A 25620-nucleotide genomic window follows, 5' to 3' on the forward strand; every position below is an offset into this window, starting at 1 on the left:
AGGCGCATATTTTATTAGTCTTCATAGGTCACATTTGTGATGCTGGAAATGCATTGGAGGGACAGGGCCTCCGTGTCCTTGTCCTTTACTGCTTTTTATCGTGTGTTCTGTCGTGTTTTCCGGGCAGGAGTTCATGTGGGACTCCTGGCGGTGCAGCTCTCTCTTTTGAACAGACCCAAGGGATACCCTTATGGCACCCATGGGTAGGGGTACAAACCTGTGACCCTAGTGTATGTTTTGGGCACCTGTGTGTGACCCACAGAGCAGGGTACGGGCTGGTGGCAGCTCCGTGCTGAAATGACTGCTGCCCTGAGCGTCCTCCATTTTGGGATGCCCAGGCCCAGTCATTGGAATCGGTAGATCTTGCCTTCCATCACCTGTTACCTTGATCTTCCCGAAGTCCCGGGAAGCCCCGCCTCAGTCCCTTCCCCCTGACTGGCTGTTGGGTGGAAGTTCCGTATATGGTAGTGTGGGGAAGTGCCGACCAGACAGGCTGGAGCCTTCTCAACGACCGTGTGTTGTCGGTACGCCTGTGGGTGGGCCCTGGGTGAAGGGAGTGTGTGATGAATATACATTCTATGTTGTGGCTGTCTAGCATCTGGTGGTTGACACTTGAGACAGCCCTGCCCGAAACCGGTATGAATGCAGCTTGGAGTGTTGAATGGCTCGGTACTTGTCCCAATACACATAACTTGTTGTGAGTGTCTGGAGGGAAGTGAATGGCCTGAATACCTTGTGTGCCTGACTGGCTGCCTGCCTGCACGAATGCCCGTAGTCGTGATTGGATGCTTGAGTATGACCCAGCGGAATGAATGGGAGATCAACAGTATATCTGGGGACCTCTCACTGCTACGAATCGGGTTCAGAAGCTGAAGTCCACTACGACAAGTAACTGGAGTAACTGAAGCTTGATCCTGAAGCCCTGCTGGACGAGAAGAATTGCTGTTGCTCTCCTTTGCAATCTGAAAGCTGCTGTGCTTCAATAACTGACCCAGAGAGGACCTGGTAAGGCGCCCTCTTCCCAAGCTATGAAGGACCATCGTGCACAGCTGACCTTTGCTTAAGCTCCCTGGTAGACAGACCTTCGACAGGCTGCCGACCCGATACGGGGACTGCTGCGGAACTCCAAGGAGAAGCGCCCGGACTGTTGTCCGCCACTGTCGACGACCGCCGTCGCAGACCGGAGCCGCCGTGCTCCCGTTGCCCAAGAACTTCATTGATCCAAGGACGCTCTCGTCTGCACCGTCGCTGCTGTATCCTGCTGGAGAAGGCCTGACCGTCGACGTGCCGAGGAGCATCCACCAGTGGGTTTCCCGCCACCCAAAGACCAAAGAGACGGCGACGACTCAACGCCCTTGCTGGGCCACAGTTCTTCAACTCTTTGCGGTCCAGAACTAGCTACACCGAGGTGCCCCGCACGCCTCTTCCTGGCAGGATGTTTACGCTTCCCCGTGAACGAGCACCGCTAGGAACGACGCAGTTACTTCACCGTCGTAGCTCGACCTGTTCTCCGTCGGACGTTCGACGACCAGTGACTCCTGCCTGAAAGGGAGGACACTCGGGTTGTCGATTTCCCTGACGAAGAACGCTACAACGCCAGGTACTATAGGGTTGCAGAACTATTGGAAAGTCTAGTGGGAACAATATATGGACTGGGCTTGTATCTTTCTCCTACAGGTTGCCCAGGAAGGGGGGGGGGTCTCTACACAGAACTGTGTTTAACAGTAGTTACCAGTATTCTGCCTATTGCTCAACCATCTTGCTTTCCCTACTCTCTCTACTGCTGGTTTCCTCTTTATTTTTATCTGTGTGTCATCTGACTGTATGCACTTTAAGGAGATCTAATAACGTTAGTGGTAACACTTTAGAATTTTATACATTTACCATTGTTGATTTTCGAAGTACAAAGTGAGTTATCGTGATTGTGTATATGACCTTGAATATTGATTCTATAAAGGCTGTTTAACCGATACAGTGTGGACATTCCTTCATGGGTGCATCACCTCCTGAGAAGCTAGGCCTTGATTGCTCGACTACGTTACCATAATAGAGAATCTTGGCAGGGGTCTCTGTGCCTCCGCTCTACCATATAGAGCAGAAGTGCAGACCCCTCCTCCGGTCTTTACAACATTACTCTTCCCTGTTCCGCTCAGGTTAGCAGACAGCATTTCCTGTTTAGAAAGGGTTACACTACCTCAGTGTAAACCAGGTAACTTGAGGACAACAGGCGGAATCCAGGTATCAGCCTTGGTCCTCTAGTCTTTCCAGATTCTGTAAACAGGACAGAATTCCTTCTCATTACCCTGTTCTTCCCAAACTGCCCCTGAGGTTTCTGCAGAGCACACATTCTCCAAAGCAGAGTGATGACTTCAGACACTTTAGTTGTCTTGGTACAACAGCCCATGTGGTATTGAAAAAAGAATAATAAAATCAGCATGTGGGCATGTTCAAGGGGAAGAACAGCAGCTCAAAGCAAGGTGATTTTTGTCGTTGCTTTGATCATCCCCCACTATTTTTCATCAAGTGGCATCCTCATGGAAAATCAAGCAGTGCTTATAACTCACACCAGGAGACTTGAACACATCTCTCCAATCCATAAGTGACTACAGTGGCTCCCTATAGATTAGATAATCTCCAAGTCAGTGGTATACTGTGGAGATGGCCCCCCTAGGAGGGGGGCAGTGAGTCTCTTCAAAAAGGGAGTATGGTAACGGTTTCAATAGAAAATATAAGCAGATTTGGTATCTGGGGGAGCCAGCAACACTTTTTACTCAAGGGAAGGGGCTAAACATCAACATTTGTAATAAAGAGGGGGGCTCAGCATCAAAAGGTTTCAATGCCACATAGAGCAGTCTGGGGCATTGCACATAAATACTTGGCCATCATTGTCACTCAGTATCTCCCTTCTAGAAGCAGACTCATTATACAGACTGACACACATAGGCAAATGCAAGACTTGATACTTCAGTGCAAAACACCTATCACTATGACTTCAACATGGTGAAACAAGCATCCGGTGGATCTCAGATAGCAAAATGAACATTTGATGTTTATTTTCTTTCAGAAAATCTTTTTGTTAGGCCGGGCATACTTCTTCACATTGGATTGGTGTGCTACTCCTGCAGATTGACGGTAGTTATTGAGGCAGCATGGCAGCACAAAACAGAAGGTAAATAGTCTTTGGTGAATATGCCTTGCTGATGCAGCACTTATCAAAAAAAGCGTTTGAAATGCTTATGCTATAGGCCTGCACCAATCTAAGGGGCATCTCCTCCTCTCCCCCCCCACCTTCCAACCTCCTTTACTTTCCCAACTTATTTCCGCCTTGCACTCTAAAGCAGCCTTGTGTGACACGTATTATAAACCCTTGGTAAATAAACCTAAAACCACTGTTTAAGACTACAGTAAAAGCAGACATCTCTTGTGAAGATAAAAGGCAAATTGAATTCCTGACTGAAATGCAATTCCGATAGCACCTTAAGAGGGCATTTGGAGATTGCTGCAGCTGTATATTTTTATAATGAAATTAACAGTTCTGTAGCTGAGAAGAGTTGGATGTCACTGCCCCTACTCGCTCATGTCATGACCACTAGAAAAGTCTTCTTCGAGGAAACATATTTAAACCAAACTAAGACCTGCAGCAGGCACTGGCACAAATGGAGACTATATTAATCTTGTCAAAATGACAGTCACCATGCCAGTAAATTAATATGAGAAAGCTTGTGAGGGGGGCGTGGCTTGGCGCCGATGGCAAGCGGTAGCTGATCTGCCGAGCTCCGGCCGAGACGCCGTTTCCTGATCCTTTCTCTCCGGCTCATGTGCGGCCCCAGCCCTTGCAGAGGAATGTGCGGTTGGGCGAGGCGGTTCTGCATCCGAATATCCATTGGGCCCGCCGGATTGGGCCCCCCAGACGCTGCTGCGGTCCTAAAACGGCTCTCCCCCTCCCGCTCTGATCGGATCCAAGATGGCGCCTCGCATCGCACAGCGGGGCCTACGAGGGGTATGCCTCCCCTGACGGACTCCCAGGCCTGGTGGGGAGAAGCGGAAGCACGAGAAAGGGAAACAACCCCCCCAGCCGCCACCTGTCTGACGGAGGACTAGCCTGGCTCGGGTCACTATATCGATCCAGCCCCACAGAATAAGTTGCGCGAGATCCTGCCTCGCTCGCGGGGGGGGCCTCCCTCCTACCCTTACTCTTCTGAAACTCGCCTCTGTGGGCCGCACAACCAGACACGGGGGCAAACATAGCTTACGGCCTGAAATTCGGCTGGGAGGTGGGCCTCGCTAGCAACCCCGCAAGCGAACTACCCTTTGAGGCCTGGGACATCCGCAATCATCACCTCAAGATGGCCGCCAAGAATAAGACCAGAGCCACCACCATGGACTCCTTTGTTTCCACCAAGGTGAAGACCTCCACTCTAGCCAGGGACGGCTCCTCTGAAGTCGCCCGGACGAGCGAAGGGGTGGCCGCTGATAACCACTCTCAGATACTCGATGCCATAGCCTCACTAAAAACGCATATAGACTCTAAGATCGACGAATTCAAAGTTGATATTCAACTGATCCGCCAAGACGCTCGCAACTTGGCGGAGAGGGTCACGACCGTCGAACAGTCGACGGAGGAAACATCCACGGCCACCACAGCCATGAAGTCAGAAGTTGCCCTCCTGAAGAGGAAAGTCGCCTTCCTAGAGGAAAGGGCGGAGGAGGCCGAAGGTCGGGCCAGACGGAGCAACATCAGGATCCTGGGTGTCCCGGAGGGGAACGAGGGGGCAAATACCACATCCTTCGTTGAAACCCTTCTGCTGCAAGAAATAGGGGCCGGCAAACTGACCCAAGCATTCTCAGTCGAGAGGGCCCACAGATCCCTCCAGAGGCGACCTCCCCCTGGATCGCACCCCAGACCTATAATCGCTAAGATATTGAACTTTCAAGACAGAGAAACTATTTTACGGCGGTCCAGGGAGTGGGGCTCCATCGAAAGAGGGGACTCCAAAATCTCCATCTATCCGGACTATACGCAGAAGGTTCAGAGAGAGCGGAATTTATTTGTCCCGATAAAAGCTAGGCTCCGACAACTGAACCTAAAATACAGATTGCTATATCCGTCACGCCTCAGGGTCGTCTATAAAGAGAGAGTGGTATTCCTCGATAATCCAGAGGCAGCCAACATGTGGCTAGAAGACAATAACCTGGCGGATGGCAAGGACAACTCACGGAATGAGGCCTAACCCCCCCTGATTCCACAAGCGACCCCCGAGTAACAGTAAGAACTATCGTACATGACGCCGGAATACAGAAGGTAATCCAACTTCAGTTTTTCACTCGGAAACGGCCTCGCTCGGCTCCGCCGCCAGGCCCTCGCCCCACCCCCAGCGTAGAATTCACCCGGTCTAGGCTCCTGCCTGAACCAGCTCGCGCCCGACTCCCGGATGGGCTCCGACGGCTTGAGAGCGCCTGAGCACCGCGACATGGTTGTAGTCGCTGGGCGCACCAGTTTGAGTTTTGTTATTAGTATTAGTTTTGTTAGTTGTACAGTCTTCATGCTTCCTTCGCCAACAAAGACCGAGATGGGTCCAGGGCGCGACCCCGACGACCGGAATTCAGTGACATTCCCCCCGCAGCTCACCTACAGAGGTCTAAAGCAGTGCCGGACTCCGGAGACCGAGTCCCGCATCAAATCCGAAACTCAGACCCGATGGCGGCACAGTTCACCGTGATGACATGGAATGTGAGGGGTATGGGCTCATACCTCAGACGCAATCGTAAACAATCCTATCTCAAAAGGAAGAAAGTTTCGTTTGCTCTCCTTCAAGAGACTCACCTCACGACGGAGGCCATGTCCAAGATTGCAGACCGATGGGCTGGGACTGTGAGAGGGTCCCCCTACTCTAAATACGCTAGAGGGGTACTAATATGGATAAGCCCGGACGTGCCCTTCCAGCTGGAGGGGAGTGAACAAGATAAGGAAGGGAGATACGTAGTGATTTGGGGTACAATGGAACAGACTCCAGTCTGCTTGGTCAACTCCACATCACGGAATACCGGCGTACCTCGCCACATTGATTGCTAAGCTGATCCGGCACCGGGACCGCACTTTCATATGGGGAGGGGACTTTAATTGTGTTGTTGACGCAAGCGCGGACAGATCGCTGCCCCCCCACACCCGAGCAACCTTGCATCCCGTGCCCTGAGGGAAACTCTGGAGCAGCTCAATCTAGTGGACATCTGGAGGGAACATCATCCGGCCGAAAGGATTTACTCCCACTACTCAGCCCCACACGGAGTCCATACAAGAATTGACTACCTGTTTATCAACAAGGAGCTCGCCCCACGTGCTGTAGCTACAGAGTACCTGGGGCGTACGATTTCCGACCACTCCCCACTGACCATGCTATGGCAGTTGAGGGGCCCCAGACCCCCGATCCCCATGTGGAGGATGCCGACTGCAGCACTTGATGATCTCGAGTTCAGGGAGGGCCTTGCCGAAAAACTGGAGGATTATCTGGAAATCAACGTGGGGTCTGTATCCTCCTGGGGCACACTATGGGAAGCTATGAAGGTGGTGACCAGAGGCGAAATTATATCGAGAGCCGGTGGTACTCGCAGGCAACTGCAGAGAACGCTCGAAGCATGAGAAGCTGAGATCTCCCGACTAGAGTCTGCTCACGACAACTCCACAGAGGCCGAGAATAAATTGAAGGAAGCCCGCGTAGAATGTCAACAAGCATGGGAAAGACTGGAGAAATTCGATTTCGCCACGCATACCACCCGATCCCACAAGGAATCGGATAAACCAGGGAGATTACTGGCCTGGCTCTGCAAGCGGGAACACCCCAAACACCTCCCTGTGGAGATACGGGACGCCGATGTGACATCCCAGACGACCCAGCTGGGGATCAATGAAGCCTTTGCCAAATTCTACACCGAACTGTATGCTCACAAGAAGCTAATTCCTACTGAAGACATTATAGACACACTTGAGGAGATAGAACTTCCCCGCATCTCACTCGAGCAGAGAGAGGAACTGGAGATGGAGATCACTCTTGAGGATGTGCAAGTGGCGATCAGGTCCCTCTCTAACAAAGCCCCTGGCAGCGACGGCCTCCCACCTGAGTTTTACAAGATGTATGAGTCCATCCTCACTCCAGTTCTCCACGAGGTCTACCAGGAGGCATACACGAATGGGATTCTCCCCAACACCATGAAAGAAACCATAATCGTCCCTATGCTCAAGCCACACAAATCGCCCACCGACTGAGTCCTACCGCCCTCTGGCCATGCTAAACTACGATGCCAAGATCCTCACATCCATATTAGCCCGCAAGCTGGCCAGAGTGGTGGGATCCATCGTCCATGAAGACCAGAACGGATTTGTACCTGGGCGCAACACCACTGCTAACCTCAGGAGGCTACAGCATGTAATGGCCGAAACACACGAGAGGGACGAGGACCTGGCGGTGTTGTCACTCGATGCTATCAAGGCCTTTGACTCCATATACTGGGAATGGATCAAGGAGGTCCTGAGAAGATTTGGCTTCGGAGGGGGCTTCATTAGGTGGATTGAGGTCCTCTATAATTCCCCAATGGCGAGCGTGAAAACGGGAAGAATGGTATCAGCAGCCTGGGAAATACAAAGGGGAACGAGACAGGGGTGTCCGCTATCACCCATGCTGTACATACTGGGCCTGGAGCCGATTGCACTGTACTTTAGGCAGCAGCTTTTCGACGCTGGTATCAAGGTGGGCACTGTACACCACATAATATCTCTATACGCAGACGATGTCCTCCTTTACCTAAGCACTCCCGAAGTTAACGCACCGATAGCATTGGAGGTACTAGAAAATTACGCGAAGTACTCGGGGATCCGATTCAGCAGGAGCAAGTCCTCCGCCTTCCCCCTGGCGGGCCTACGCAACATTCCAGAACGCAATCTCCCAGTGATAGGAATAGGTTGGCAACTGGTCAAGTTCCGTTATCTGGGGATCAACGTAAGCCATAACCCGCTACTCACGCACGAACAGAACACTGAGCCCGCCGTCATGAGTCTTCGACGCTCCATAAAATTCTGGTCCAGGCTCCCATTGGCCATGGTGGGCAGGGCAGCGATAGTCAGGATGATCGTACTCCCCCGATTCCTATATTTCTTCGTGAACATTTGTCATTATGCTCGACCGCCCTTCTTCAAGAAGCTGGAGGCTATTATCAGGGACTTCCTTTGGGGCCCCCACAGGCACAAACTGTCGTTATCTGTTCTCTCCCTGCCATACAAGGAGGGTGGAATAAAGCTGCCGGATCTCCAGTTATACTATCTGGCTGCCCAGCTGAGCCACATAACGAAATGGCTCTCGGACGAACCTTCGGCTGAGACGGAAATACTGAGGCAATCCTCGAACAATGTGATCCCTAAGGAAACCCTGTGGCACCCCACACGGCAGTCCCTGGTCACCTCACAAGTGATTGACTTGGGAAGGAAGATATGGGCCAGGTCCCGCTACATCAGGCGAGTACAACACCCATATTCTCCGGATAACCCCATCTTGGCAGACACCTGCCGAACGGATGCAGACCTCTCCACGGCAAGGAGGTGGGAAGAAGCAGGCATATACACATGGGGCGACATGTACGAGGAAGGGGAATTCAGGGACTTTGAATCTCTCAAGGCCGTCGAAGGAATACCCCCGGGCCAGTTCCTCTGGTACCACCGCCTTAAACAGACTGTCAAGAAACATTGGACTGGCTGGCCGGAGGAACCCTCCCCTGACCCTCTACTTCAAGAAATGCATGACCTCTCGGATGGCTGGAGACCAGTCTCCAGGCTCTACAGCAGACTATGCGACAAACCTAACCCTAAAGGCGAAGATCTGAGGGCGAAATGGGAAGCGGACCATGGGACCCCGATCACGGATAAAGAATGGGAGAGATCGCTAATATTTCCCAAAAAAGTGTCTAGGAATTCCAGATTCGGCCAGATTCAACTGAACGTCCTGTATAGGACATACATGACCCCACATAGGGTCGCCTCCTTCAATAAGACATCCTCCCCTGCATGCCCATGGTGTGGGAATGATAAAGCGGACATGACCCACATGTTCTGGACTTGCACTAAGGCGATGACACTATGGTCCAGAGCCAAACAGACTTGCATGGACGCCGGAATGACGAGGTACGAATGGACCCCCGGCGAGTGCCTCCTGGGGAATTACCCCAGACCCAGCAAGTCCAAGCATGCTGTCAGACTAATGGACATCTCATGCATCCTGGCTAAGAGAACAATTGCAATGGCCTGGAAGACACCGTCGGGCCCCAGGCATGAACGATGGCTCAAAGAACTCGAGAGATGGACAGTAGCTGAAACCAGGGCCTGGCAGGAAGGAATCACGTCAAGCGGCGAAACCGAGTGCGGCACCCTGGAATCATGGAAGGCCCTCCTCAGAGACATACGCTTCAGCGCCGACCACAAACCCCCCTGAAATCTCGTAGCATCACACTGGTGCTATCCCCTTACGCCAGCACTGGAAGGCCGGCCCTCGTGTGCGGCCCCTCCCGCTTTCTGAAACTTTGGGTCGCAGGCCCTAACCCATCCGTCCACTGTAAGTTTGCTGCAACATGAAGACTGTTGTTGATTTGTTTGTTCCCTCCCCTTCCCCTGTCCCCCTTGCACCGTCCCCTCCCTTGTTTGAACCACTGCTTGATTTCTTGTTGTATTGCACGTTCTTTTTTTCCCACCAAAATCAATAAAATACGTTTTAAAAAAAAATGAGAAAGCTTGTGAAGTGAGAGCCTCATGAATAATTGTTCCACCACCAGATAGTGAATCTTGGTCAAACCACTTATCATATCTGAATTAGAGTCGCAAAATGAACTCTGATGCATGCACGCTGAAGGCAGGACTGACAAATGGAGGAGGTACAGAAGGGACTTGTGGGAAAGGTAGGAAACTGGACTGAAATTTGGAGTTTGACCTTTGGCAGAGCCAGTTCCACTTTCTAAAATAGGTCTTAGTTGAACCTTCTCTTACGTTAAACTAGACATCCATGCGTTCCTAGGCAAGTGTAGGTGACCGATACTAACATCAGGAATGGCATAGCCGGACAGAGGGTAGCTGGATTGCGTTGCAGAATTGCACGCTCTTGCAACAAAAAAAAAACAACAAAAAAAAAAGAGCTGGAGCACCTTGAGTCAAACAATTATAGCTCTGTCTGGCCCACATTGGAACAACCAGGACGATAGTGCATTTAAGCATACTTCTTAACCTTCTCAGTTGCCATTGAAGGTGAAATCAGATTTTTTTTATTTTTTGTGGTTGACAGCCCATTTAAATCTATGGAGCGGTATGGGGCTCGCCATTTACATGTGTCAACTGGCACCTACCAAAAGCACAAGTTCAGAACCATGATGCTGATCTCTTCAAGTTCAATACCAGGCGAACAATCAACAGCATACATAAACTTTGATCCAATTCAGTGAAAACAGGTACCCTCTACTCCTCTAAAAATCAACCAACTGACACTGTTCTTCCCGTTTCCAAACACATCTTTGAATGTGTTCCACCTATGTGAAACAGCTAGTGCACAGTATTGCACTCTAGCTCCACTTGTGGGTCTTCAACAATGCTATTCTGAGGGAGTCAGGCAGAGTGTTCTTTATTCCTGGCAAACTCTCTGCCACCACCAATGTGGGAGGTCTGCCAACTGTGACGAATCACAGGTATTCATCCCTTCTCAATAAGGAGGAGACAGCCACTGTGAGTCTAGGGAGGTGAGCCCGCTCTGCAAGAACCTCCCTAGGGAGGGGTTCGAGGCAAGTGGGACCTCACCGGAGGAGACTCACCCTTTGGAGACCAGGACTCCCATTCCTGTGTATGTCTACCTTAGCCACATATATGGGATTATCTTTTATGAAGAGTAGTGTGGCAATGTTATGTTTGGCTGAAGTCAATGTGAAAAGAAACATGTGGGAAAGGAAAGGAAGATGTCTCTTTAACCAGAGATGTGTATTTGACTGGGATGAGTGGGAGCAGAACGAGAGTGCTAGGTGCAGGGGAAGCCCCCTGACATCATGCCGTGTGAAGGTGGCGACACTGCAGGTCACAGAGCCCACGACTTTCGAAGAGCTAGTGAGTGAAAGACAGTGATAGACGCGGGAGCCCCAGTGTATGCCACCGCAAAGGACGTGGTACAAGAAGGAACAGAAGGAGGAAATACCTGGTAGTGGCATGACCACGCTTGCGGAGTGGTGGGCAGGATGCCCGAGGAACAGCACCGAGACTACAGTGACAGGAAGTCTGAACAATGAGAAAGGTAATCCAGGCAGCGAGAAGAATCACCCGGGCGAGAGCCGTGCCCTGCAACCTTTCCCTGTATGATGAGAGGTACCGGGTGGAAATCGAGAGTAGCGAGGGCTGCCAGGTAATCATATGCGTGAAGAAACTCGTACCAGTCCTAAGGACGAGAAAGAAAACATAAAAATTGAACGATTGGAACTGTAAAAACCCAGAGAAAGCAGATAGCAAACATCCCGGCCGGGGAAGACCGGTGTCACTTGGAGAGAAGTTTGATCCCAATAACGAGGACAAAATAGCATTGAAGAAAGCAGTTTTCAAGCAAAGTGAGCAATATATAAAAAAGACATTTAAACAATCCAGGTGCAGAACCAACAGAGATTGGGAAATAAAAGCCTGCAAGGAAGAGCAACCAAACTATCTGCTGAGTTGAAGGCTGAATAATGTACAACCCAGAAACATAGCAAGAAAGGCGAGCTAAAGCTTGCCAGCGAACAAGGTAAAAGAGCAGACAGCAACAGATAGAGAATCCTTGGCAAAGAAAGCCTAAAAGGGAATCAAGGCAAACATAATTCAGGAAAGCCTGAACAAACAGACTGGGAAGAACCATATATGTGTGTAAGGAACTACTGGAAGGAAATGTACTCCAAAGATAGGGCCACAGAAAGCATGAGACCCAACTGTTTTTTAGAAGAACTACAAGAGTTGACAAGAGAGACTATCAAAGGAGATTACGCTAAGAATATGAGCCAAAAAGAAACCTGTATATAAAAAAGACTAACCAAGAAGAGAGGACCAGGGTAAGAACAGACATTCTCTTGGCCTATTTACTTTAGTTATATTTGGTGGTAGGGTCAGATAGAGTAAGTTTGAACAGAGGACATATTTACTTTGGACATCCCGATATCGGACAAGCACCTTTAGTTCCTTTAGATAGGAAGGGTATTCCCTTTAGCAATAGAGAGGGATGGACATTATTCTTATAATTTTTATTAAAGAGAGTACAGAATGTCTTCAACATGTCCGACTCCTTCCGACCCAACAAACAGCCCACAGCAACAGCTCCCGCACTTCCTTTGAGAGAGGCAATAAACTTGAGCCGACTTGCCCGTTGACGCAGCACATAGTCATAGTAGTGTCAATTTGGACCTGAACAGTTTTCTTTTCCAAGCGTTTTGACCATTGAAGGGATAATCTCACTGCCCATAACTCTAGCACATTTAGGCACATCATTTTCTACCCTATATTGTTTTATCAAATTTGAGATGTTGCAAAAATTGAGATGGATCAAACGTTGCTGGTGAGAGGGATGGAGACTGATCAGGGCCAGGTTCCAGGGCCAGAGTCCAAGGCTGCCATGCAGGCAGAAAGATGAGACCCTGCCCCTCAACTGTATGGAGGAAGCCCATGGTTGACCAAGGTTTGCTGGCTTAAGCCTTGTTGAGTTGTCAAACCTGCCCCTTGGCTGTGATCTTGCTTAAAGCCTCGTAAGATGCAATTTCTTTTGCCTTTTGAGGAATTGGGTGTGGGTTTGGTTATGACCAACAAATACTTGCCTGTGAAATGGTTTGCTTGCCCTGTTAACAGGTCCTCATCCATACTAGAAAGGAACAGTTATCCACAGAAAGAAAAGCCCCCCTTCTTCATCCTGGGACTCTTAGGTCATATTAGTACCTATGCAGCAAGCTTTTCCCCATCCAAGCCCAAGAACACTTCGAATGCAGCAATAGCAACATGCCTTGCAGTTGCATCAAGCAGGTAATTCACAATCTTTCTTACTTCAACCACACAAAACTCTTTGCACGTGAGGCAAATAAAAAAAAAAAAAAAAAAAAAAGGACGGTAGGGGAAAGACAGCGGATGAGCAAAAATAATCCAGCACAAAGGGCTGGTGAACATTTAGCATATTAACCAGACATTTAAAGGGCTACATTGCTTTAGCCTATTGCTGTCTACAAAGAGTGAGATATCTAAACGACAGTCTTCAGTGCAACTTCTAGGGCCATGCGAGTCCTCAGGTTTCATGCATGGTTAGGGGGGGGGGGAAGGCATTTTTGAAGAGAAGTGTTTTCAAGTGCTCTCCTGAATCTAAAATGGCTGAGATCTTCACTGTCCGGGTTCCAGGGAGAGTGGGATCCAAAAACTGGGTTCTGCTAATGCCAGGCTTCTTTCCACTTTATGGTAGTATCTCTGCTTCTCTATAGTTCTACTTGTCTGCATGGCTGGCGTTGATTTACTCAGCACCCATTTACAAATTTCCCTGACCATGTTATCCAGAGACCGTTCCCCTTGGAACGCTTCCAAGGGTACCTGGAGGCATAATCTGGGCATTGTGCTTTCTTCAGAGTTGCAAAAAAGTCGATCTCAGGGAAGCCCAGCCTGCGAAGACATTGAGAACAATGTCTTTGTGTAATTGCCACTCGTAGTCTACGGGTAGTGGGAAGTCTCTACGGAGTACGTCCACAAGAACATTGAGTTCCCCTGGAACATGTTGTGACAGGAGGAACATCTTGTGTCTGACAGCCCATTTTCATATGTTCTTTGACAGTTTGGATAGCCCTGGAGAGGGAGTGCCCCCTGGTTTGTTTAGGTAATACATGGCCATAGTACTGTCCATGAGGACTAGAACTGTCTTCCCCTGGAGGTGTGTTTGGAATGCCTTCAGGGCCTTTAACACTGCTAGCAGTTCCAATAGGTTTATGTGGTTGGTTAATACCGCTGGGGACCACACGCCAAGTGCCGTCTGGTGAAGGAGGTGGGACACCCCCCTACCCCCACATCCTGGCAGAGATGAGTCTGTGGTGAGAGTGGCTTCTACTGCGGAGGTGGTAAAGGTTTACCCCTGCAGAAGGTTTTCCCTTGACCACCACTGCAGAGACTGAACGAGGGCTGCCGAGACAACCACTAGATCGTTCCATTGTCCGCTGGGCTGCCACCTTTGGCTCGAGAGCTACTCTTGCATGGGGCACATGCACAGACGTGCATGTGGAATTAGGTAAATGCAGGAGGCCATCATCCCTAACAGTCGCATGGCCTTGCGTATGGTCACCTCGTGACTGGCTACATAGTGAGGGATCTGGAACAGCATGATTTGAACCCTCTCGCTGGAGGGAAAGACGAGGCCGTCTTTGGTCCAAATTAGAGCTCCCAGAAACTGTTTGACTTGGCTGGGGTCAGATCTACTGTCTTTTGGGTATTTGTTAGGCATGTTCCCCTGTTATTAGCCAGTCGTCGGGGTAAGGGTAGACTGGGATGGATTTCCTGTGCAGGTGAGCAGCTACTACTGTCAGTACCTTCATAAACACCCATGGAGCTGAGCCAATGCCAAAGTGAAGAACCTTCAACTGATAGTACGTGTCCTCTATCATGAATCTTAGGTACTTTCTGTGCACCGGCAACATTGAAATATGACAGTATGCACCCTTCATATCCAATGCTGCCATGTAATCCCCCTGCACCAGCAGTGGGATTACATCCTGCAATGTTGTCATTCTGAACTTTTGCGGTTTGACATATTTGATCGCTGGGCACAAGTCTAACACAGGGCGTATGGTGAGATCTTTTTGGCTACAAGAAAGTACACTGAATAATAGCCTTATTTACCTGGTGAATGGGGATGACTTCAATGGCGCCCTTTTCCTGAAGGATCTGCACCTCTTCCAGCAGGATTTGCAGGTGTGCTGGTGATCGGTGTCTGCTCTTTGGTGGATGGTATCGAGGTGGTCGGTGGAATTTGATGCAATAACCCTGGGTGACTGTCTTGAGCACCCACTGGTCTGATGGGATCCCCTGCCCTCCCATCCATGAATGAATGATGACAACCGTCCCTGGCTCGGGGAGGCATGGGAGGGGATCCGGACTGGCGAGTCATTTTGATGTGGAGGCCGGGGAGCCTCTTGGGGTGGATTTTCTGCCTCTACCCTTGCCTCTGCGGTGCCCTCTTTGCTGATATTGGCTGTTGCCGGATGAACCTTGTCCGGAGGACCATGGGGTACCTCCAGCGCCATATTGCCGATGGGAGATCGGGAGAAGGACAGACGCTGAAAGGAACGACGAGAGTTTGAACCTCCCTGCTGTTTGAAAGGCTTGGCTGTCATCTACAGTCCTACCAAATAAGTTTAACTTTTCTACAGGCTCATTTGTCAGGGCGGCCCGAGTCTCAAACTTGAAGCCCGAATTTTTCAGCCATACTTGTCTCTTGAGGAGAGTTCCCTGTGCCAGAGTGCGTCCCGCAGTTTCAGCCGCATCTAGTGTGTTCTTGAGAATATTATGGGTCACCTGCCTACCCTCAGAGAAGACCTCCAGTAGGGGTGATCACGTCGGTTCAGGGACCTCTTGGAGGCCTTCTTGGAACAGGCCCCATTGCACGTCACTGTAACTAGCGAGAAGGGTCTTATTTGCAATTCTGGTTGAACAGGCTGGAGATGTGGTCATTCGTTTGCCAAGGGCATAGAGTTTTTTGCAGTCTTATCCGGGGAGCCTCTACCGTAGACAGTGGCACCCCTGCCTTTTTCCTGGTGGTTGTAACCACCAGCGGGTCCGGTGTGGCATGACCTTGAGTATACATAAAAGTAAGATTGAGAGGCGCGAAACAGTTTCTCAAACCGAGGGTTGACAGCCCTTGTGAGGGAAGGAGACAAAGAAGGAGCAAGGCGTTTATGGAATTGAGCAGAGGAATCGCCCGACTAGTGGGAGGCTTTTCTTTGAGAAGGTCCTCAACGAAGTCATAGTCCTGGACAGTCTCCTGCGTAGCAATCTGAAAGTGATCTGCGGCTCTCTTTAGGATGGCATTAAATACCATCTGGTCATCTATTGGCGAAGACTGCCTTTGTTGAGGTGGAGAAAGAGGATCCAGACAAATAATGTCTGAGTCTGGGATATGAGGGCCCTTGATCTGTTGGCTGATCTGGTTTCCAGTCTGGGCACTGGTCAGTGGTGTCCTGACCAAAAGGATTGTCCTCCTATGCTTCCTCTGGTTATGAATACTCAAAAAATCTCCCCCTGATGGGTTTGTGATTGACTTGGAAGCTTTTGCAGCTTTGGTGGAATGGGACATGAGTCCTTCTCCTCCCTTGGTCTCTTGGGAGTGATACATTTCTCTGTGTAGTCTATGAATTGAGACATCTTATCCATATAATTCTCAAACCTCCGACTGGTCAAGAGGGATGAGAAGCAGAGGGATCCAGAGAACAGAAAGGCTGCTCAAAAGGGGGAGGTGTTCCTGATAAAGCCCTAGAGAGGGGCTGGCGGCCTTCAGAGTAATCCTCTGAACGAGAGGGGGTGCTCCTGGGCTATTCCGCTGCCGAAATAATAGCCGCAAGACTCGCATATTTTCAGCGACTGAATACTGTGTTTTGACACGCCTGAAGGCGTCGTCACGGTTGCCGACTCTGGCGAAGCCTTAGGTACGAGCACGCCCTTGGACGACGTGTCAGTAGCTGTGTGCTTTTTTATGGAAACGCGCGTGTGAGAGGGAAGCCTAGTCGCATTCCGAGAAGGCGGTTGCAGGGATGGCGCTGGACTGCAAGGTTCGACAAGAACTGAAGTTTTCGGCTGCCCTGTTGTCGTTTGGTGCTTCTTCGACGTGTCCATCGAGGAGGCCTTGGGCATTCTGTGATTATCCTTGGGTGGCGTGTGTGAGCCCCTGTCGCCAGGGTGTGAACTCCCCATAACAGAACCGGTGGTCTGCCTGTCGGCGCTGGGGACAGGCATCTGGGAACCGGAGGGTTCCACCGAAAGATCTATGGCTTCCAGATCGGAGCCATGGCTGTCGCTGGAGTCCTCGTCATCTCAGGCGACTGCGCCAATGGGGGAACATCCCTCGGCCTGCATTGCCTAGGCTGCTCACCGCTTTGTCCACCTATCTTAACGTCTTGGGATGAAAGAGTTTGCAGGACTTACAGGAATGCTCGTCGTGGTCACGAGGTAAGCACCTATTGCATTTGCATTGGGTGTCTTTCCAGGGGTATTTTCCATTGCACGATGGACAACATTTAAATGGAGTCCTCTCCATAGCAGAGGTAAATGGCAGCCAGAGAAGGGAAAGGAAATGCATACTCAAAAAGAATCATCCAAGGGCTCCACTGTCCCTAATGTAAGGGCCTGGCTGGAAGGCCGAGGCCACGCATTCGACAGACGTCGATCAATGCACCAGTCGCCGAACAGCAGTCGATATCTTTCAGGGTAGGAGTCCACAAAGTAGTCAAAGAGAAGAAGTCGAATACTAGACGACCATCGGTCGTGGGACAAAGTAACAATTGAGCAATATCAACTCTTGCGAGCGTCGCATAAGGTGACCAACTAGTTGGGCGGAAAAAAACAATCTGAGGGACCTCGACGCAGGATGGATTTTGAGTACACTACACGTCAAGTTAGGGATTGTTTTACAGTCACGCCCATGTCGATATCCCCATGTGATTCTAAGAAGATTAACAAGTATCAGAACTACAGTTTTTGCGTCATCGCGGAAGAGGGTATGCCGAATGATGGGAAACTCTTAGTAGATTGTGGTGTTAGGGGAACAGTTATGCGTTATGGTAATAATGAGTGTTGCAAAGATTGTGCAGCGTGTGATGACATGCTTACCGTTGAGAGACCAACACATAGTGGTGCATGCCAAGTGGCGGTGTGTTAGGTTGGGAAGACTCGAACAAGTGGAAGGCAAGAGTATCAAAAACATGTATCCTTTTGTTTGTGTGGCTGAGGTTGTCCCGTGCAGAAGGTTCAACAGATGTGTCTGGTTGTCAGGGCAGTATCACCTTCTCTGTGACTGATTGAGGGCATTTGCCTACATGGGTGGTGTTTATTTACTCCACTCCTGTTTGCAGATTTTGCCATCTTCCCAAGAGGATGCTCCAAGAAAGATTTGCATTTTTTTGTGTTTGGTTAAAAAAAAAAATTATAATAAATTAAAAAAAGGTTTGTAGTACTGGCTTCCCTTTCCCCTGCCTGTATGGTCTGTGAAGGTACATGTGTGGAATGTGAGACAATGTAGAAAACAAGTGGAATACCCTACTGCTGGTGTTACACAAGAGTCAGTTCTAAGATGTAGCCTGGATGGTGGGCACCAGTGGGTCCTTCTCCGATATAAACTTGCCTGAAGATGTAAATGGAATAAAGGAACTTAATCGAAGAAGTACCCAAGATTCAGTTTGACTGCTTCACAGCATTTACTCTGCTCTTCAGTGATAAAGGGATTCATCCACTATGGTTAGCTTATTGAGAATTTGCAACATTTGGAACTGAATGAGGCAATCAAAATCAGTTTTAGTGGACACAGTATTAGTTGGGAAAAGAAATGTGGATAAACTCAGATTCTTTACTGAGTTATGGCAGGACTTAACCCAGGGCTCAAAGTATCTGTACGACCGTGCTACTTGAAAGGATGAATAAAGTATTTAGCGATAGAACTGTGACTTCTGCATTCAGCCTGTTCGCACCCACCATTCTGAAGTTCAGGGACATGAAGGGCAAACTGGTCACTTACTGCTTTTTCCAAGAAGAGATCATCTCCAGTGAGATGGTAGGTGCTCAGTAGTCCTCCAAGAATACGGATGGTGCTTTCAAAAAGATTAACATCAACATTCTTTTCGAATGAAAGCTCATTCAGTACCCACTTCTTTGCTTCATCAAATTCTATGTAGGAAAAATAGCAATGCAAACAATATTTACAAACCTCAAAAAACAAACCAGAAAATTTAGTATTAAGAAATTTATGGGACTAAGAAATATGAATGCAGTACTACATTGATTAAAACATGTGAAATAAATCATTTGAATATAAAGCACAGTTTTAGAGTAGTACAGGATGAACAAATTACCAAAACCGATCAATTTCAACAAGTGGTGCTAGATTAAAAAGACCTAAAACAGTCTTGCTGTATCACAAAACCAAGAACTAAACAAAGTATCAATGCTGGCTGGCATTGAAATAAACACTTAAAACTTTAATCTGTCCAGTCTGCTTATGGCGACTAATAGGTTTGGACCAAGGAGGATTACCTTCTCAAAGTTAAATCAATCTTTAAATTATTCACATCAAACATCAACTGATGGCAGTTCTCGGACACCCTGGCTACATTGCATTCTAAGCTTCAAGATACTCCTGTTACTATAGGAGTCAACCATCTTCCAACAGGTCAAGATACAGACAGTCTTCCCATCACCCCTTTACTGACCCCCATATGTAAACACTCAACCATGCCCTGGGCTCCACAAAGAGCCCTGTGCCCACTTTGTGTGGCGTTTGGCTTGCCCCAAGGGCTCTAAAAGCAGGGCATGGCTGCCTTTGGCTCATCCAAACCACCCATTATGACCAAGGGGCATGCCTTAGGTTCCTCCATGAACCCCAGTGGGCATGGGCTGAACCATGCACTTACGAACCACCTACTGAGTCCACAGAGTATGGTCTGTAGTCATGTCAAGAGGGCACACACATCAAATGTGAGGAAGCCCAGCCTTCAGGCTGAGTTTTGGACTACATTGGGTATACCCAATGTGCCCAGTGTCATGGCCATAGCACCTTGCATGGAGCATGGCCTTGAAAAATGCCCACCACATACAGTATTCCTGTAAACCATGCACCTGGGTGCTCCAAGACCCAACCAAAAATATAGCCAAGCGACATAGCCTGAGGCACTTTTGCTAAGGCAATGCATTTGTCCATGCCCAGCACATACTGACCGAGCTTGTTTTGTGTGAGCCCAGAGCTGGTTCCAGAGGACCCAACAGACCAAGCTCGGGGACCAAAGCCAGGTAGGCAGGCTACCTTCAACCCAGCTAAGGCCCAGGTTTTGCAGAGCAGGAAAAACACCAATACCATTCCATAAATGTGCCAGTTATGGTTCCTAAAGTAACCATAAATTGGACACCATCATGCACTGCTCAGGAGGCCAATCAGAAATTATATATTTCACAACATCACCAACGTGTACACACTCTTCATGATTCATTCAAGATGCTCTGTGCACTCTGGACATATTAAATTGGTACAGGGGTGAATTAATAAAATTGTGCAGTACAGATAACAACTCTGAGGTAGTATTGAAGGTGCTAGTCTTCTATTCATGGTGAAATACTACTGCAAAGTGGTGTAATGGAATGAATACTGAGTTTTGTGAATGTACTGGGTAGTTCACAGATGACCTCAGATAAGCTCCCAGAGAAGGTTTAAGGTCTGTCCTGGCGCCTCTAGTCTCCCATGGGCTTTTCCCTACTTAAGCCCTGGTGTAACAAGGCCACAAAATTGCCACTAAAGATTGGTAGTCCCTAGTATCTAAAGGTTGGGATGGCCTAAAGGCAACCGCCTTCTCCATCTGACTCGCTTTGGGAATTCCTAGGTGGATCCTATCCAAGGGTTCCACAAATATCACAACAATCTTTATAAATTGGTTAAGTACCTTCCAAATACCCAGGTTCCCCTTGCCCTTCTACTCCTTTCCCTGAGCTTCTCCGTCTCCTTTCCCTTCCCTTCCTCCAGATCGCCTCACTGCTATTCCTCCAACTGTCTCGACCCCTCTCTTCCTCACACTACCGCTAATGTCCCTCCAATGTTCCTCTCTCTTTCTACCCCTTACTTCCACTCATCGGTCTTATTCTCTACTACACACTCCTGCCACTGCTTTCCAAGACGCACTCTCCTCCCACTACTCCCTTCTACACTCCTCCCACTACTCTCTTCTACACACTCTCCTCCCACTACTCTCTTCTGCACACTCCTCCCACTACTCTCTTCTACACACTCTCGTCCCACTACTCTCTTCTACAATCTCCTCCCACTATTCTCTTCTACACTCTCCTCGCACTACTCTCCACCCCTACCCCACTGCACTCTACTCCCAGAGTCAGCTTCCTTTCACTCTCAGAAACCCTTTCTCCACAACCCTCAATAAACCCCCCACATTCTCGCTTAACCACTCACTCACCTTACATGAATTTACACCAAAGCAGCACCTCCTTCCCTCCCCTACGCCCCCACTAGATATCCTGGCACACATGGCCCTATAAAAGATTAAGAACACTGGTGAGCATCAAATGAAACATGTATTGGGCAAGAGTCAGTACTACTTCACATATTCAGGCAGACATATAGAAGGGACAGAGACGAGAGCCCTCCCAACTACCACTACCCACCTCTGGTGCAGTACTGGCTCCAGGAAACCCTGTGGTAGGCCTCTTGTCCCAGCTTGAGAAGGTCCCCAATCCTCTCTTGACTCGGTTAGGTCCCTGACCACATCACAGTAGACTTGTGGTACCAAGTCAATTCAAAGTATATTCCTAGACAAATCCCAGTCACAGCCCTGAAACGCACACGTACTTCAAGCATCAGTACTCCATGTAGACATTGCAAAAAGTGTAGGTTCAAAGACACTATAATCCCATTTGAAACAGGAGCACTCCACCAGTACATTAAGCAGGGATAAAGAACAAGAAGCCAGTGTTCAAATTCTATTCTGCGAGCCATTTGCTTGGGCACTGTCTTTGGGGGTACCTATATGTCACTTTCTAATGCAGTTCATACACACCATGATGTATGGCTATGGAAACTATATTACAAAAGTTGTATATGGTATGGCTGTATCAAGTGTTGTACAGCACGAGGAGGGTGCTGGGGACAGTATTCAGAAATAAGTGATAATTGTTTAGATCTATTGACTAAATCAAACTCTCAGGGTTTTCTGTTTAGTATGACTTCTGTTAAATGTGGAGTGTTTACACATTGATGATATTCATAACATAATTGATAGAGGTTCTCTCAAAAATGCTATCACTTTCTAGACACCCCGCTTCCAGACTGGGTATGGCTTTCTTGATATGGGTGTCTAGAAAGTGATTGTGAGATAATCAAATATATATATTACACCTCCAGTTCCAAGCCACATAAGCAAGGCATTGTGGGTTTTTTAACTATCCTCCAGATGGCGTCACTTCTCCCCAGAGGGGAGCCCCTTTCCATGAGGCTAGGGAGGTTCAGTAGCTAACCAATAGTCCCTGGGGATAAGCATGAGAGTCTGGGACACAGCCCCTTCAACTCCCGACCCCACAGAGTAATAAACACCCAAACATTCTCTATCTACGACACAGTCTTAAACCATGCGTTACTGTAAACTGTCAGACAATCTTTTCTGTAATGAGTACAGGGACGAAGAAGAGCCCAAGCAAGGTACAATCAAGCTGCCATTACGCTGGGTCAGTCCCTGCTATTTAAACCAAACAGCAAAGATATACTGGAAGCTGTTCGGAATCCAATTGAGAGGACGAGAGAGTCCAGAGAAGATGACGGACTTCAAGAGCGCATAGAACACAAGGGCGCATTGGGGAGGTCAGCAGTAGCAGTAGTAGAAAGCGGACAGTGTCTTGCAAGTCGGCAGGGTGTTTATAGCAGTAGTAGTAGAAGCAGGTTAAAACTGGAGGGCCAGCAAGAGATGAGGAAAGGAGAGACCAGTCCAACGCCCTACCAGGCCGGTAGAGGGAGAACGGGCGATACAAAGGTGAGCCTATCGAGAAAACCTTAAGTGGAAAAAAACTGAGTATGGGACACCCAGAAAGTATCTTGATAGTCGACAAAGAGCCAGCATAATTGGAACCAAGAGTAAGTGTGGTGGTGGCATGACCGGTGTGGGCTGGACCGTGCGGTCCAGGAACACTGAAACCTCCAGCACTGCCTACCGCGGAGCCGTGTAGGCGATTACACGAGAAACAGCTAGAAGCGTGAACAATACACTACTTGGAAAGGCTGGGTAGTCCGGTCTAAACTGCCTATATCTACGGGCTGCGAAACCAAGCCCCAGGCAGAACCGGTAAAACGTGCCCCGCCAGAGCAGGTAATGGGAGAAAGTTCAGGGGGGAGATGCAGGATATTCAAGTGAAAGTCGAAACACATACAAAAGAGACCCAATTGAACCCTGCGCTGGTGTTAAAACATTTGCCTCTAAACATCAAACAGACTGATCCTTTGGAAGTTGTCCTTGAGAAGATTAACTCCCAGATCCAGGGGTCTCCTCCTGGTGTACAGCATGGAAAATGCAAGCATCTGGGGCACGTGCCTGTGAGCCAGAGGATACCTTTTGCGACAATACGCAAGAGGTTGTCTTCCCCACTTCCTCCCTTTTCGTCAACAATGGATCCTGCCAAGAGTCAGTGCCCCTTTGAAACTAACAGGACACACATCTTTCCTAAAAGGGAAGGAACAAAAGTCTTTGTTTTGGTTGTGAACCTTGGAACCTCTCCTTTGTTTGTGAACCATGGAACATTTCCTGAAGTGGAGAACGCTGCATCTTGGGAGACTCATACCCAGGAGAAGGGAGAAAGTCTCCTGGGTTGTAGAAAGAACAATTGTTCTTAGATTAGCATTTGTGTTTAAGTGGCAGGGATAGAATACGAGTTTGGACTAAGACTGAACTTTTGATTTGAACAACAGACTTCTTGACTGGACGAGTTTTAGTTTGTTTGAAGGAGGAAAACCACTTCTACTTAGGGACAGGTAGGTTTGATTATTACTTTAATAAAGGTTTATAGCAACCACTATGGCAACATTTAGTCAGATTGCACATTCCATGCTGCCACAGTATGCAAATCAGCCCAAATTCAAACCTAGTCTGTCTTTGAGGGCAGTGCTACTTTGCACATAGCTTAATCAACCCAAGATAGACATTTTGCAAGGCTGTCAGAACAACCATATACCTAGTTTCACATATGAGGGACCATCAGTACAGTATATTCCCGACAGCCTTGTGGTTCCAGCTAAGCTTTTGGGAAGGTTATGTATTTTAGGTTGATGGATTGGTTGGATGAGCACAATATGTTACGTTATCCGGTTTTATAAAGGACACGTACGCCAGAGGCATCTTGGCACCAAGGGATACCACAAGGGAAAGCAAGGCAGCCGAGAAGAGGTTTGATTTTAGAGCCCGGCGAAAGGCCAAATGATTTTTCATAGCTCGAAGAATGAGAGGAAGAGTTACAAAGTTTAGTGCCTGCGACTGAGAAGGAGCGGCCGACAACCCTTTACAGACGGTAACGAGGTACAGGGAGAAGACCAGAATCTTGAGAGTGGAGCGGTTGTGTCAGCAGGTAGCAGCGAAACGTTTCTTGCAGATACTCTGCCCCTTGGCCATACAATGCAGAGACTTAAACCAGACCCGTTTTTTGGACCATTAACCAGTTAAGAAAGCGGAGAACTGGCAAAATGTGAGAACCATAGGAGATATCTGTGGCAATATTAGCCGCTGCGTTCTGAAGTAGCTTTCAGCGGCGAAAGAGAGGCAGGGCAAGAAACTTTAAGTTACAATAGTCCAGCCGACTAAGAATAAGAGAAGCCACCACCAGCCAGAGGACGTCAGTGGCCAGGGAGAAAGGGCAAGACCGTGCGAAGGACCCTAAGCTGTAAGAATCCGATCTTGCAGATGGTACTAAACTGTGCTGACATGGATAGGGATGACAAAAATCTAAACCCTAAATTCTTTACCTCAGACACAGGCAATGGACAGGCTGAAGACAAGGCTGGAGCATAAACAGACAAGATTGCAAAATGTGAGGTGCCCACACGAGAACCTCTGTCTTTTCTCCATTTAACTTCAACCGGTTGCAGCCCATCCAATTGCTCACTTCCGCTAAGCAACCCATTAGCTGAGATGCTGTGTCTGGCTGGGCAGAGTCCAGCCGGACAATGATTTGGGCATCATCAGCATAGAAGTAGCAGCGGAAGCAGTGGGGACGGATGAGCAAAAGAAGAGGCTGAATATAGATGTTCAACAACACAGGAGACAAGGCAGGGCCCTCGGGCAACCCACAAGAGAGGGGAGAAGAAGCCGAAGAAAAAGAGGAAAGTGTCAGTATCTGGCTCCAGTCAGTCAGGACAGATGTAAACCAGGAGAGGCCTTATCCCAAAAAGCCTGCCAGGGCGAGGCAGCTCAGCAACACCGAATGGTCCACTGTATCAAAGGCCGCTGACAGATCTAAAAGGATCAGTGCCCCAACCCCTCTCTGGTCGACTAGGCAAGTCAGGTCATTAAAGACCGAGACAAGTACACTCTGTGTACCTCGACCAAGCCAGAAACCAGACTGAAAAGGATTTAAGAAGTTAAGAGTGCTAGAAGTGAGCAGAGGAGAAACAAGTGACTCAAGCATTTTCATGAAGTGAAGAAGAGAATTAGGACGAAAATTAGGATGAAAATTAGCAAGTACACAAGGGTCAGATTGCTTTAGTTCCAGTGGAATCAGACCTGAGGAACAGGAAGAATTGACTGCTTGTGTGATACACATGGAGATACCAGACATGATTTCCTTGAGTATCCCCAGGGGAATTGTGTCAGAGCGGGATGCAGACTTGAGCCACA

General features: G+C 48.7%; 1 protein-coding gene across 2 annotated transcripts in view; it reads right to left on the minus strand.

Moving 5' to 3' along the window:
- Positions 1-25620, minus strand: part of MAN1B1 (mannosidase alpha class 1B member 1) — a 727728-nt gene that overhangs the window by 496137 nt on the left and 205971 nt on the right. For both annotated transcript variants that reach the window (XM_069609733.1, XM_069609734.1), the window contains one exon: positions 18771-18919. In XM_069609733.1, coding sequence (XP_069465834.1) covers positions 18771-18919 — 149 coding nt within the window. The remainder of the gene's footprint in view (positions 1-18770; positions 18920-25620) is intronic.

Source organism: Ambystoma mexicanum, chromosome 8 (genome assembly GCF_040938575.1).
Source record: "Ambystoma mexicanum isolate Mex_15411 chromosome 8, UKY_AmexF1_1, whole genome shotgun sequence".
Classification (NCBI taxonomy): Eukaryota; Metazoa; Chordata; class Amphibia; order Caudata; family Ambystomatidae; genus Ambystoma; species Ambystoma mexicanum.